We start from the raw sequence: 15,620 nt of genomic DNA, 5'->3' as shown, positions 1-15,620 counted from the left end.
AAACCACGCTGAATACCCCAACTGAGACGCATATTCCATTAATTTGTCCAGGAAATGCTTCTAAAGGCCGAATAATAGCGACATATCCCACATGTCTTAATCAAAAAGGCTATATTGGGAATAAGGCCTAATGTGGAACATCCAAAAATGGTATTGGTATTGGTATATTTGGAATAATAATTTTTGAGCTGCTGGAACTGCAAATTTCTCCTCGGAGATGGATAAAGTATCTATCTATCTATCTAATAGTGGAAAATTAGTGTACATGTAAACGGACATGTAATGAACGCATTCTTTTTCAATCAAACCTCAAATTAAGTCATGGAGTTTAATTAATGTCAGCGTAAGCCTGATACGTCCCAAATTGCAGCACAGTAAAAGCATCATTTGCTGCTCAGCTCTGAAGCTAATGGTATAACTTTGTTGTTAGTTGTTTCCCATACTGTCACCACAATACACTCAAAAGCAGTTAAAATTAGACCAGTAACTTGATTTGAGGGGGAATTGCTGCCAATTTTCACATTACTCTGTTTCCGCGTCTTGGTCAGTAATACTGCATGTCTTTAAAAAGAGTTGAATGAAGTTTTGTGGCTCTAGAGGGGGCGATGCAAAATCAGATGAATTTCCTCAAGTGACATCACTCAAGTCACCTTCAGTTGATACTGTAGAATATAAGTTTGAAAATACAACAGTTCTGAGGGTATGGAGTTAAAATGCAGTGATCTTACCAGACCTCTGGTCCACTGCGTAGAAGCCACGACATGGAAGAAGAATGCGCCGAACACAGAAAGCATATCGGTGGTTCATGTGTTATAATTATTATATTCGCTGGAGTTCTCGTTCAGGAGTTGAGAAACTTCATGCAAGTCAAAGTGTTGATTTTTTTTCTTTGTCACTGCATGTTTATGTATCTGCTCCAGCCTTATGCTGTTTGTTCATTTAGGATTAACAAGGATTAGGTCTTCAAAAGGAAAACATATTTCTTTAGTTATTCTGTCCTCCTGGCTGTACCTGTCAGGTTAATCTCCACAGAAACCATGTGTTCATGTTTATCATTTTGACCTGTTCTTTGTTCTGTGTGTTGCAGGTTGCCTATGTGGGTGGCCAAGAGGATGGAGGCCATGGGGGCTGTGTACCTGGCTTCCAGGTCAAACACTACCAGGTGGTGTATAATGGACCTTTCCAGAAAGGCCAGGTGCTTATACAAGGTGAGTAAAAGTAGACAGAACAGACTTATTTGTTTAAAGTCAAACTTTTTCTGCTTTACTTTGGACTTTGCTTTGTTGTTCTCTCTCACTCTCTTAAATTGAACAACACAAGTCTGCATGTGGGAGTGAAGACTCACATACAGAACTGTCTGGCTGCTGAGAATTTGAACAGCAGTATATGCAGGGAGCCAAGCAGAGCAAAGCCAGGCTCCCCCCAGGACAAGGTTATGGAGAGTGGGTGTGTGTGTGTGTGTGTGTGTGTGTGTTTGTGTGTGAGTGTGTGTGTGTGTGTGTGTGTGTGTGTGCGTGTGTGTTGGGGGGTGTTTTGTTCTTCACAGTCTTTAGAATTCATGTGAATTCTTGTTACAAACAGGAGATCGAACAACAACAACATCATTTTTTACTGCAAATGAATTATTCCCCTTGATTGGTTGATATTGACACAATGTTTTTTCTTCTTCTTTTGTTCCTCCCGTGAAGACAGCTTTGGTCTGCTCAGTTAACTGTGTGTGTGCTGTGTGTTCATATGCTAAGTTGCGACTATTTTGCTGGAGCAGTTCAGTCCCGATGCACCAGTTACCGTGCTGGAGTCAACTGAGCCTTCCAGAGACCTCAGTCAGCCTCTGAGTTGTATTTTCCTGGTTATGCAGGAATGTGATCTCAGCAGGTTTCTTAATCAAAACATTACAGATTTGAGAGGAAGGTCGCTGGGTTCGCTGTGGTCTTTCTCATGGGGACTCGCTTCCATCTCTGAGCCAGTCAGAAAGCAGCCTCATCGCCCTGTTGTTACTGCAGTGGCTGGTCAGATTCCCCACAGACTCTCAGCTCCATGTTGCAGCTGCAACTTATTGGTCCAGTCTGCTCCTCTGGGACCCCCCAGCAGTGCTTACCTGCACAGTTCCACTCCGTCTCCACAGAGATCAGCAGTAATGTCTGCTGGCTGGCACTCTGCTTCTCCAGGGCTGTGAGCTATGGCAGTTACGTGTCCACAGAGATCGACAAAGTGCAGTCAGCTAACACTTGTTTTCCTTCAAAGCTGAGAAAGTTCTCACCAATTCACGTCCTTAATAATTCATTAGCCTTCGCACTGACTTGTTGTTTTATTTGTACAATATGATGAAATACAGTGGAAATATGTAAATTAAAATGGGAATAATTTATAGTCTGTTAATGCAGTCTGTCATTTATTGTGGAACTTGTTTTTATTCCCCTCTCATTATTCAGCCACTCCTTTATTTCATCATCCCACTGTGTTGCTTTCCACATTCCAAGGCTGCAGTGGTAGAATTTCATTACCTGCCTCAGTGACAAGCACATATTGTGTATCTATACAGGAGTAACACATTTTCTTCTCTTATGGTTGGGGTGTCATGCAGTGCTTGTAGAGGTGTTCTCACACAGCACAAACTTCCTGTAAGTGGCTCTCCACTGACAGACAGCTTTCCCAACTGACAATACATACTCTCCTACCCAGACGACAAAATACGACAAATCGGAGCAGTTTCTTCTCCAGTCTTCTTTTTCTTCTTTTTTGACTTTATTGTGTTTGATTCGGTCAGCCGGTGAGGCATTTTTTCATCTGGGGGCTCAGTGGCGCGTGCAGCAGGAGACAGAAGTCAGTTCTGCTTTAGTGCTCCGATCTGGGACGACAGAGTGGTTCTATTAGCTTGAATATGCTCCTGTCAGCAGAAACACCTCTTGCTGTGTGTGTGTGTGTGTGTGTGTGTGTGTGTGTGTGGGGGGGGGGGGGGGGCGCACCCCCCTCAACAGTTATGGACAGCATAGACATGTGAGTGCTCACACACACCCACACACATACAGAGAGTACAAACATAAATATGTATGTGTGTGCTTAAAGTGGGTTTTAAAATCTGAGACACATACATGTACATAGGCTGTAGGCTGTGCATGCTGTGTACTGTGTCTGTGATGTAAAGCTGCACATAACTGCACGACACGAATGCTTTATGTTTTTTGATCACTTTCGGTGTCTCCTAATGATTCAAAGCACTTGTACAAACACAATGCCTCAGCAGGTACTGAAGCTGAGCAGCGTGCTCAAAAGCAATAAGGCAATGATAAAAAAAGAACATATCAAAGAAAACTACAAAAGAAGCAAAGAAGGCACGGTGTTTCAGCATTCAGGCTGCACGATGTGTGATTAATATCCATGGTGATGTCACTGACTGCTCTGTGATACTTGGATGGATCCATTAGATGCAAGTTTGTTCGCTTCAAAACAGCGATCAAAGTGATATAACAGCATGTGCACATGTCAGTGTGTCTGGTTCTCGTAGCATGCAACGTGTGTGTGTGTGTGTGTGTGTGTGTGTGTGTGTGTGTGATGTCAAAGAAAAGTGAAAGGGAAAGCCATTTGTTAGTCCAAATTATTCAGTGCATCCCCCAGCATGTATGGACAGTTTTTTTTTTTATCTTCCCGCAATCCATTTTGCAGAATTTGTACAAACTGTCTGTTGAGTGTGAACATGATTCATACAGAGTGCCAGAGGCTACGGCCAGGCTCAGTGACACATGCAGATTTATGTAAATTCTGCTCAGTCCTGGGCCACCTGCTGTAGACCTCTCTGTGTAATTACCAGTGGAGGGGCGGTCTGCTAGTAAGAGATACCTGTTGGCACAGACCTGGGTTCAAGGACATTCATCTCAGCTAATGGCCATATCCGAGAAACAAATGCTTACACATGCAGCGTGCAAACATTCACTCTTTCTCTGTCTCTCCCATGTCTTTATGCTACCCCTATTATGCTTTTCACACCATCACTACAAATACTACAATTTCCTCTCTCTTGGTTTTGCGACTTGTTTTTATGTTCGTTTATCCTCCATTCACTTCACCAGTTTTCAGTTTCCATCCATACACAGCGAGTAAGACACATGGCCTTAATAGGAAATGATGTGCTCCATCTCTGACCCTGCTAGATCATGTGATTTGACTTAGTCGTGTCAGTGGTGTCATCTTTCAATCAGTGAAACAGACCTTATGTGCAGACTGAAACTGCCAACACTTGTCATGTAAAATCACTTTCATCCACACATCTGGATGCACCGACTGATGATTTGAAGGACTTGCACCAAAAATCTGCACATCTGCACTGCTAGATTCAAATGTTGCACGGTTAACCTTGCATTGCCTGCAGCTTACTGCTCAATTTGAAACCCATCCTGAACAAAGCAGAATTTAATTTCAGCAAATGACAAGCTTAATAAAAAAAGCCTGTAAATTGCTGTTCACCAAGGAGTTGGGTTTATTCAGGTGTAAGAGATGTTTGACCCAGTGGTGAGGAATGTTATTTTCTGCTGAATAATAAACTAAAATCTGACTTCAGCACAGCTGAATTGATCCTTTACCACTTCCATCCACTTCTATAGATGCACAGAAAATAAACTATTTTTCTGAAAGACCCATGCCTTAAGATTGAAGGGGGAATTGGAATGTGGGCTTCACCTTCATTCTTTTTACAAATAAATGGCACCTTTTTTCAGTGTTCAAATGCTGTCAAGATGTAGGCAGTGAATGACATTTAGTGAAGGATAAATTAGGTTCTCTGTTCTGAAAAGTTGCTTTTATTTGCTCTTTCTCTGTGCCACGACTCAGAGAAATACAACAATGAGCTGTATTGATTTTGGGATGGTGTTATAGCTTACCTTAGTTTTGCAAGCTCTTTGTTTCTTGCCTTGCAGCTGCCTTCTCAGGGGTGGCAGGTTTTCTGTTTCCAACTTTGCAGGCTGTCAGAAAATCTGGTACTTTATAATATCAGCAAAGCTGTGGCTATGTTTCAGCATTACTGATGGTGTTAAGCACCATTGTTTCTTGTATGCTTTTTTTGCAAGAAGCCATGATAAGAAGACATTGTGTTCTGTTAATTAATGCAAACATTAGGTGGAAATGCAGTTTCTGATTTTATGGTGTACTGGGACGCTATGGGGTATTCCACAGTGACAGCCAATAAAATGTGGAGAATAAGTGAGGAGAGCCACCTTATCTGTATCCTGCAGAGCAAGACCATGGCTCTGTGAGGCTTTTCTACAATCCCACCACCAAACATGATTACTCCTAAAACATGGTAGCCTTTGGCATTCTCCATAGCATCACTCATTTCCCTTAATTGAGCATTCCTTAAGGTTTGTTTTTTAGAAAATGCACCTGAAGGAGAAGATCCTCTCTGGGCGTGGCAGATTTGCACTTCATGTTTGGCAGCAGTCTGTGGAGATGGAGCTCTCCTTGCTGGCACAAGGCGTATTACCTGTGAAGAGCTCTGAAGACCTCCATGCTGGCGCAGTTCTTGTCTCTCACTTGTGTTGCCTCCAACTTTATCAATTTAAAAGTACTTGAATTTTGGTATAGCCTAGTAGTTTTAGACAAATTGAACAAATGGAACAGCTCTCTCACCTGTTTTATATTTGCTTCTCTTCTACTCGGCTCTGCTTCCTAAGTTTAGGTGATAAAGTTTGTCCTTCCTGGTAAGAGCACACAATAATGTTGTTCAGGGAAATTGTTGCACCACAAATATGCACACACACACACACACACACACACACACACACAGAGAGAGAGAGAGAGAGAGAGAGAGAGAGAGAGAGAGAGAGAGAGAGAGAGAGATACTACTCACTTATTTACTGTGTCTTTCATCAAATACTCCATTATACAGCATATGAACAATGAGTTTTGTGATTTATTTGCTGCTTTAAAGGCTGCTTGCTTCCTCTGCTACACTTCATTCAAATGGATCTGTTGCTTGCTGCAGACAAATGCTTTTTCTTCTCTAATCAGCCCACTAAATGTGTTACTCACTGTGTAATGTTGATCAACCAGCTCATACCTTCAGTCTGTCATTGTCACTGAATACCTCATTATTTCACCACTGTCACTTCAGACACACACCAATCAGGTGTCAGTATAAAGCAGCACACAGGCATTATCTTTTACCAGGTTGTCGATATAACCTGCCTTGCACTACCCTGAACCCAACAAACCCCACTCAATGCCACCCCAAAAACCCACCTACTACAGACGCTCTGTCATCCATGTGGATGCATGGATTGATTTTCTCCCTCGCTTCTGTCTGTACAGCAGGGTGCATATCCTGACCATGCCACTCTCACATCTATAATGGCGCAGCATTAATCACCTTCTGTAGCTGGAGTCACCAGGACCTGCAGCTTCTTTTCCGGTGTATTTTTAATTTGACCATAAATCAAGGTGTGCTTTTGACAAATGAGTATAATTACAGGAAGGCCATTACTAGTATGGGTATATGTATGTGTGTGTGTGTGTGTGTGTGTGTGTGTGTGTGTGTGTGTGTGTGTGTGTGTGTGTGTGTGTGTGTGTGTGTGTGTGTGGACATTTGTTACTCATGTTGTGGAGACATAAATCTGTTTACAGAGTCACATTGTCGGAATTTACCTACCTAATGGGAACAAAACACAAGTTCCCATTACAACAATCATTACATTTCAGGCTGAAGACCTGTGTTAGGGTTAGGCAAGTAGTGGTTATAGTTAGGGAGAGGGCAAGTCTCCAGGAAATTAACTGATGTAATGAAATCATGACTGTGTGTATGTGTGTGCATGGGCAGGTGTTCCTACAATGCGGTATGTTTGTGAATCTGAGCATTGTATGTACAATCTGTATACTGTATATATGGTATTTGTTTAGAATGCTGATCATATGGTTAAGGAGCAAACCCAGATAAAGAAAGAATCCAATGTTGGCCTCTGGTGGACTTGCACCAACCTTATATAGGTCAGCTTGTGACTGGAGGCTGCTGCTAGACTAGACTCAAACCTGGAAAACCAACTGCCAGAAGCATCATCATCATCATCCCTACCATCTGACATCAGGCGCCTCACCAAAGATAAGCAGTTCCAGCCATTACAGAGGTTATGTATTCAACATGTATCACATGTTGAATAATCTAGTATGGCCACTGAAGGATGTTATGAAAATTAAGTTGGCCGACAGGAAAAAGGTTCCCCACCCCTGATCTACGGATGAGGGCAACTGTAGAGTTGGGTGGCTAATTCTCTTTGGCTTCAACTCTATGAGTGACAGCTTTCACATACACATAGTCATTTAATTCATTGTTAATATAGAAATATTGATAGTAGAAAAAAGATGCAATCAGAAACAAGGTAACACATCGGTTCATCTGTATGTCCTTACATTGGAGTAACAGTGAACTAGTTTCAGTGAACTACATTAGGTGACTTTATTGATGCTAAAAAGATTTTCTTCTTATATGACATTCAGATGGATATCTTACCTTTCTATCAGAACATCTGCCGCTGGCTGTGAACTAGCATCTTTCTCCTCTGGCACACAAACTCGCATCAGCATCCCTGAGAGGCTGCCTGTGGAGGCTGCAATCACAGGCCATCAGGGGCACAGGGACAGTAGTGCCAAGACCCCATCTGCAATCACAGTGCAACTGGCAATTGTTTGAAATACTATCTCTCTCTCTTTATCTCTTCAGTGTCTGTTGTATGTCTCTTCCAGTTTCTCTTTCCTTCTCACACCCCTGAAGAACATCACTTTTGCTTCCTTCCTATACTCAACTCAACTCAACTTGGTTTATATAGCACAACACAGCAGATCCAAAGTGCTTTACAGCGCACACAGAGAGGATAAAAAAACAAAGGAAATGAACACAAGAGGAGAAAAATCTCTTGTGTCTTCTCTGCCAAACCTACTTAACAGGGAAGAAATTTACATTTCAGATGCAAATTGCAGTACATCTGCTTGTAGGTCTAACAGACATCATTCACAGCACTCCTGGAATGAAAATAAACCTCACATGTTTAATTCAAGGCAGACTGTTCACTAAGAGGCTGTTCATCAATTAGTAACACGATGTTTTCAACTGCAGCTTTGAAGGACTTCAGGGAACAGGTTTTGGCAAGCAGATATGAACTGTCAAGATTAATATTACATAATTCTGACCAGACGTTGACACATCTTGATTCTGCAAGAATGTGATAGCCTGAAACATTCAGAGACCAAAGTCAATCAGAGCAATTATTTGCATTATCTGGGAACCTGCTCAGGAACCTCTTCAAGATTTGCTGATATGAGAATACTTGCTTCTTTTGGTTTACTTGTATTTGTAATCATCATGTAGTTGTTTTGCCTGTCTCAAATCTCGAGACAGACATTATGCGGGGATCAGACTACACAAATGTAGCCCGAATTTGAGAGGATTTTGCCGTGGCTAACGAATTACCAGCATCATAGCCAATAATGAATGACAATCGGCCGTCTATACCTGTCAAGAGGTGACCAAGCACCTGCTCCATAAAATGAGTTCACTAAATAAGTCAGGTTATTTCTACTTAGTCTTGATTTGGTTTCATAAAGCACATTCAGCATAGTTCAAGCTCAGTCTGGGGGCAGGTTGGAATCTCTGCAACACCCTTCACAAAAAATCCCAGAAAATCTCAGAAAGAATGTGTTTTTTTTTTGTTTAGGAAAAAAGTCTAAAATGAAATAATTGTCTTTGGATTTTCTTTATAAGAGTCAATCTCCCCAAGTAGTAAGACAAAATACTGCCAAGTGTTCCTTCTCTGGGATCCAGTATGCAAAATCCTGAGGCAAAGCAAATCAGTCACTCGGCAGAATAGAAACACCTGGTCACACAGCGTCCAAATGTTCCTCTTGTGGAATGTGACTCATTGGGACAGGTGTGGTATGGAACCAACTAAATCCAGGATCAAAACCAGTCTGCATGTAGCAGTACAGAATAGACAAAATAAAGTATAGATAGAGTTGTTTCTATTTCTTTTCCATATATGGTACTTTATACTCTTCCTGTTCCTCAATAAACCACAGTTACACATTTTAAACCATTAAACATGGCTATAAGAACTGGCTATGAAATGTTAAAATCACTCTACAACTGTGCTCTATACAAGTATACAAGTCTGTTTGACATTAATTTACATTGGCAGAGCTAAATGGTGGTAAAGCTTAAACAACTGCGCTTCCACACTTCTTTTCTAGAAATAAATTATTCCCTTTAAAAACAGTTAATGATTTTTTTTATCTTAAAACACATGATGGTTCCTTTTCAACAGCATGAAAAGAATGCACTATTTTTCCATCAGTACTTAAATAAAACACATTCAGAACACAGTAACTCAGCTAAATGTGCTGTTTAGCAAAAATTAAATGATGCAAAATGAGCCAAATGCAAGATGGGCAAGTTCAGACTGAGGAAACTCACCAGAGTTCTCAGCAGAGGAAAACTAAATGGCAAAGCAGCATGAAAAACACGGTAAAAACAGCAGAAACCAGGCTCGTTATATCCACAACTCCTGATAAGACCTGACCAAATATCTTGATTCATTTATTTATATGATCTGTTTTCGCCGAATGGGCTGTAGCTCTTATGCTTTTTAAACATGTTTTCTTTTACCTTCCATCCATTATTCCAGTCTAGTGACCTACATTTTCCATCCTTTCAGATGATCTGTGATGCAGAATGTATCATCACTAATGTGGAGTCAAAATAGACGGGCTCAGTTCATAACAAGTGTTGGATTAGGCATACAATTAAATGGTCTCATTAAAAAAAAAGTCATGTGTCATTGTCTTGGTTACTTGGTTGTGGTAGTTCTTTCTCCAGTTGTTGGATTGCCATTTCCAACTTTCCATCCAGTGCATCATCCACGTAACCCGTGTACACCATCTTTACCTTTTGCATTCTGTAGGAACAGAAACTTTAAAACCTTTTATGGAATGCTCTTGGCATTGTGTTGCATTGATTAGTTAGTTCCAGTGGTCCCAGTCTGAGAGGGTCCTAGGAGGGTCTCAGTATCCCACAGCTAATTTTGGAAAAACACATTATAAGAACCTGACCACACAAGTGGGACTTAAAGTGTACAATGTGCAATCAATGCTTACCTTGGACCTGAACATACAAACAATCTTCATCCTCCTCCCTTGTAGAAGGGCCTTCACCCTGAAACCATTAATCAAACTCTGTTTAATGATGACAGTAAACCAATGCTTTATACTCACAGGACCCTGCATGATGCCCCCCCCCCCCAGTGACAGGCCTTTCCTCGTTAAGTTCCTAGGCCGGCTCCTCTGCAGGATAAATGTGTTGGTGCTGCCTCGGTGCAGCAACATCACTCTTTTTTTGGCAATTAAAACATCATGATATTGGACAGTTCTAGCATCAAGCTGCTTATGCTTAAGTGCTTGTAGCTTTACCATTCTGAACAATACTTTTATATTTCATTTTCACCTGCTGCCATGTTCTTTTCTTCCCACTCAAGTTGTTGCTCTTTAGAAGTGCTCCCTCAGTAAAAAGGTTTTAGATTTAATATCTATGTATTCTTGTATAGATATTTCAATAACCTACAGGTTTTCTGTTCTTACTGTTTGACTGTATTGTGCCCAGGTTTAATTAGGTTGCATCAAAATATTTTATTACATTTTAGCTCAGTTGTTACTTGCTCATTCAATCAATCAGCACTTTCTTGCCAGCCTGTCTCCCTGGCTTTGTTTGTGACAGCTGTCTTCCCTTTTTTGGTATTCAATGTTTGAGGTCTTCATATGTTTCCAATGATAAGTGCAGCTCAGTGGTCGTGAACATTCAAAAGCTTCAAGCCACTGCTGTTTGCCATGGTGGATCACTCTGATCCAGGTTTGACCTCTCTGCTGCTTAGGAATCGTGTGCACATGCAGTTATCTTGACTGCTTGAATCTGTTTTGAATTAGTGTGATTGTGTGGACTTGAATTGACCTTTGTGGAACTGATTTAGACCATGGCTGACTGGTTCATTCCATCAGTTCACGTCTGGTGTTCGACTTTCATCTCCACTTTTTGTAGCGCACTTTATGGAACAGGCCCCTGGTGGGTGTATGGAGGGTGGGAAGGAGTGAACTGAGCAAGTGTGAAAAAAAAGTTTAGGGATAGAAAGAGTAGATTATGGATGTACAGTATACTGTAAAAACAAAGGCATGCAAACTTACATTAGCTGATTTGCATCAATGACTCCAGTCATGCTTTAGTTCAGTTCAGTTCAACCTACATCCTGTTCAACTGTGCATGTGTTTGTGTTGACACTCTCCCATAAACTGATTTTTATCTGGTGTTAAACTACTTTTTCAAGATATGCTTTCTAGATGATGGTCATTTTTAGCAGTATCTTTTAACTGGATAGTGGATTCTAGTCATCTGACATCTGGATTTGAAGCTATCAGAGAAACAGGCTCTCCCCGTGGTGGGGTGAACCCCTGAAGCTTTTGGCCGCAGGACCCCGGATTGGCAACTGGCTCAGCTCCAAACGAAGATCACCCTGGTAAATGCTAGATCAAGGGCAAGAAACACATTCATTGTGATTTCCTCACGTGCCGTGGATTGGATTTCTTGTGTGTGTGAGTGTTGCTGAGTGTTGGTGAGTTTCAGAAGTTTTACCCCTGGAATGACTTTTCTAATTTCTTGTCTGGAATCATGCCAAAACTCGAGAGGCTTATAATTATTGGAGACTAAGCCGTTGGCTAAAGACTCTCTAAATCTTATTGACTCTTTCGATCTGGTACAGTGTGTGACAGGTCCTGCACAGGAGCGTGGGCACACAGTATATCTTGTTTTATCATGTCATCTTCCTGTTTCTAACATTGAAGTATGTGATGCATTTTTTTCTGATTTTTCGTTTCAGATCTTGTTCACCTGCCTGTTCCATATCGCTGACCCAGCTAATAGTTATCACAGTGCAGTGTACAGTGTGTTCGTGTTCTTTTTAATGTTATTAGTGCCATTCTTAATAACCCCAATCTGCTTGTTCTGATGTTTCTTCAGAAACGTTTTTGTTGGCGAGATTGCAGTCATCTCACCCCCTTCTTACGACCAATCCATCAGTGTACGCTGCTCTGCTGTTTTTAACCAGTTTGAGCTGGTATCACTTTCCCTTCTTAAGTAAATTACTGGTCATGTGAAACCTTCAGCTTGTCCCGCAGGCGTTGTAAGCCCTGACCTTTTTTTAAAAAAAAAAGAATTGTGAGACTATAGTGCAACCGAAAATCCAACCTGGACACCTGGGTCCTCTCCAATTTCTTTCCAAAAACTTGGAGGTACTGCTCTGTAATGGTTTAGAGCTCACATATTAGACAAAGGTTTTTCTGTTGGCCTTGGTGGTTATTTTTGCAATATTTTGAGTGTTCAGCACTTAATAAACAAATTGGGAATAGATTGGATCCAGTCATATTCAAACAGGTGCACACGGTGGCTTTTACAACCTAACTGTAATTATTGTGCTGATATGCTGATAAACCCCACCTCCTCCTCCTCATGTCTTCAAGTTTTTGATAGTCCCGAATAAACTAGTAATGTTCATGCATTTCCGAAAAGCAGAATTAATTCTCCCCACAGAAGCTTCATTGCTGCTCAGGTTCTCTGAGGGTTCCCTTAAAGCGCAGAGCCTTTTCTGCCAAATTTAACCGAATAACCATTTGCATAAGATAGACATTTCATTAATGTACTTTAAGTGTCTCCAGCTGTTTATAGTGTTTTCTTTCAATTTATTTTTCATTTTGTTTTTGTCTTCCATTTTCTGTCTTCTGCCATGCAGCTGTGCACTACCGCAGTCCGACTGGCATCAGATTTTGGTTGTGTGCTTGCAGTATTAGAGCTCAAACACACCAGGCATTCCTTAATGCATGTTTTGTGAAGTTAAGTGAAGGGATGGCATGCTGCTGCAGAATAAAGTGGTACTTGTCGGTCATTGGTAACATGGCCACAGTGGAATATTTTCCCAGCGCAGTGTTTAAATGGAGGTTTTATGCTCTGTTGCATTTGTGTATCCCCAGCTGTGTCCTCATGCAAGCCCTACAGCTCCATTTTTAGTGTTTAAACTTTGATTAATCTGTAAACAAGACTTTCTCTTCTAGTCTTTCAAGGCCAAAGTCAAGTTTCATTTTGTTTGGAATACACTGAATAAAAAAAAGAAAAACATTGTTTTCAATACAGCATTCTCTTGGACATGGATGTTGTTCTGTACCATAAGGTGGTTGTTGGTCTGGTCTGAAGAGGATGTGGTCATTTTAGGACTGCATAGTCTGCCTTTGAAGGGGGAAAACCTTTGTACTTCCCTCTTGGAAACATGGAAGTTTAGCTCTGGTTTTGCGCTGGGATAGTTTTTGGCCAGATAGCTTCACTGAGTTCTGATAGCAGTGCTTCAAACGGCTGGATACTACGTCAACAGAACGTTCCTGGTGTGACTGTTTGAGAAAACCTGCTGATTAAAGCATGAGCTGGACTGCAATGTTTTTTTTTTTTTCTTTTAACAACAATAAGAGTTCAAAAGAGCGTACTTGGTATTGTATACTCTATATTGTGCACACACCTGAAGGAAACCATTCCATTCCATATTTAGTTCCAGGAGATCTGGCAAAACTACTCTACTGCTCTACTACTCTTACTGTTATTAAAAGGAAATGTCAAACCCAACCTAAAATTTAGACAGTGTACATCTTTTTTACATTGTATGCCTCTTTCTACTTTGCGTCTACATACAAGCAGTGTATGGGGTAACATATGTTATGAAATTTAAAATCCTTATTACAAGGATTTTCAGTGACTTATTAAATATAGTGTTAAATTTGATATCTTTGATGCTCAATTAAAGCAGATGTCAAGAAGCCACAATAACACAAGAAAATGCTGAAGCATTTCTTTTTGTGTTGTTAACATTTCAATCTATTTTATTTTCCATTTCTTCCTCAGACATATTCATGCCTTATATTCTGTTCCCTCCCCTCCTCCTCCATCATAAATGAATCTGTTTCCAGTGAAGCATGCTGTCTGCTATGGTCATACCTTTGAAAATGTCCAAATGATGGCCAACATCTAATGAAATAAAGCACATGTTTGAATGCAGCTTCAGGGTTGTCCCTGTTTTCATTTGTGAGACACTGTTTTGCAAATCGAATCGAGTCTCAAATATTCTTTGGTTCGATGAGAGGCGTGAATGCAGGTGCTGGTACGATGGATGACATTTAACATTGTAGCATTGTAGAAACCAGCTTCACTCTGCTTTGGTGCAGACAGTCAAGATGAATGGTACAAAAAAAAAACTGTCTTTCAAATCCCCAAATCCTGAAGAGTGCACTTCTGACTGCATCAACAAAGGCAATAGCTCATCAAGACCTTCAACCAAACATCTCAAGTGAACGGTGAGCCCGCTCACTAAGGAGATGATGATGGCTGCTGTCGAATAAGTGACAGGATTACTTTGTGTCAAAAGTTGTGTTCTCACTTGCATGCTGCTTTCCTGTCTTTGGCTCTTGGCCCAGAGCCCAGCATGGCTCCTCTTGAGTGGCCAGGGAAAGTGCTGAATAACTTGGTCAGAGCCCCAGGGGCTCAACCTGAGTGTTACTGGCTTCCTGAAAGCATATCGATCTGCCTGAATGCGCCAATGTGTTGCTGGGTGCCTGTGCATTGCTGGATGTCTGCTTGTGTTTGAAATCACGTTTGCTTATGGATTTGTGTGTGTGTGTGTGTGTGTGTGTGTGTGTGCGTGTGTGTGTGTGTGTCCGTGGTGCGTGCGTTGTGAGTTGTTTGATTGACAGGTCTGGGTGTTACTGCAGTTGGCAGGGAGTTTCTGCTTGGCTGTTAAATGGGTTGGCAAATATCCCTTCCTCTGCTTTGGCCAGAAGGGAGTTTTAAAGACAGCCCTGAACTTATGTGCACAAACAGTATGCTATAGGTGCACTGGTCCTTCAGCTGCGTGGAGAGGCGTGAAGTTACACCAAATATATACATGATCACATGTTTAATCTCTGTGCCATCTGGCATCTCATCTAATCTTAGCATTCATCCTTACAGATGCACAGGCACTCACAGAACATACAGATCACAGCTTTTGTTGAGGTTTGCATCCAAACACTGAAGACTCAGACTCAGTCTCCTGGTCCCATTGACCGCTGCAGTACACTTCTTTTAAAACCACAGTTGGCATGCTCTCAAAGGCTGTGTAGACGACAGTGAGGGGCGGTTGCCAGTGTTCTCACTGTGACTCGGGATCTGTCCTCTCATGCCAAAGTGAGTCTGTGATGGCTAAAATAATCCTGACGTTGAGACCCAAAATGATGATACCACAAAAAAAGAAAAAGATGCAGTCTAAATAACAAGTCAACTGGGAATTCATGTCTCAAGCCCTCACGTGCTGAACGTGAACTGAATTTCAAATTCAGTGAGCATCAACACTCTGCCTCCAGAATGACTCACCCCACCTTTAACATCAACATACAATGTGTATGAATGTAGGTAAATCCCTCAAGTAAAACCTGTGGCGCTGCACACTTGAGAAAAGTGTCTACAAAAGGCTCAAGTCCAAGAGACAGCGCTCAAGCACACGGCAGGACAGTTCTGAGCCCTTCTGGACTTT

The 15,620-nt window shown here is 41.4% G+C and overlaps 1 protein-coding gene across 1 annotated transcript in view; it reads left to right on the top strand.

The window, feature by feature from the left end:
* cdh13 (cadherin 13, H-cadherin (heart)) overlaps positions 1-15,620 on the top strand; it is a 330,027-nt gene that overhangs the window by 77,476 nt on the left and 236,931 nt on the right. The window contains exon 2 of the mRNA XM_041939059.1: positions 1,088-1,208. Within this exon, the coding sequence (XP_041794993.1) occupies positions 1,088-1,208 (121 nt within the window). The remainder of the gene's footprint in view (positions 1-1,087; positions 1,209-15,620) is intronic.

This window comes from Chelmon rostratus, chromosome 6, assembly GCF_017976325.1.
Source record: "Chelmon rostratus isolate fCheRos1 chromosome 6, fCheRos1.pri, whole genome shotgun sequence".
Lineage (NCBI taxonomy): Eukaryota > Metazoa > Chordata > Actinopteri > Chaetodontiformes > Chaetodontidae > Chelmon > Chelmon rostratus.
Note: the sequence above shows the minus strand (reverse complement) of the source record. Positions and strands in the feature narration are given on the sequence as shown.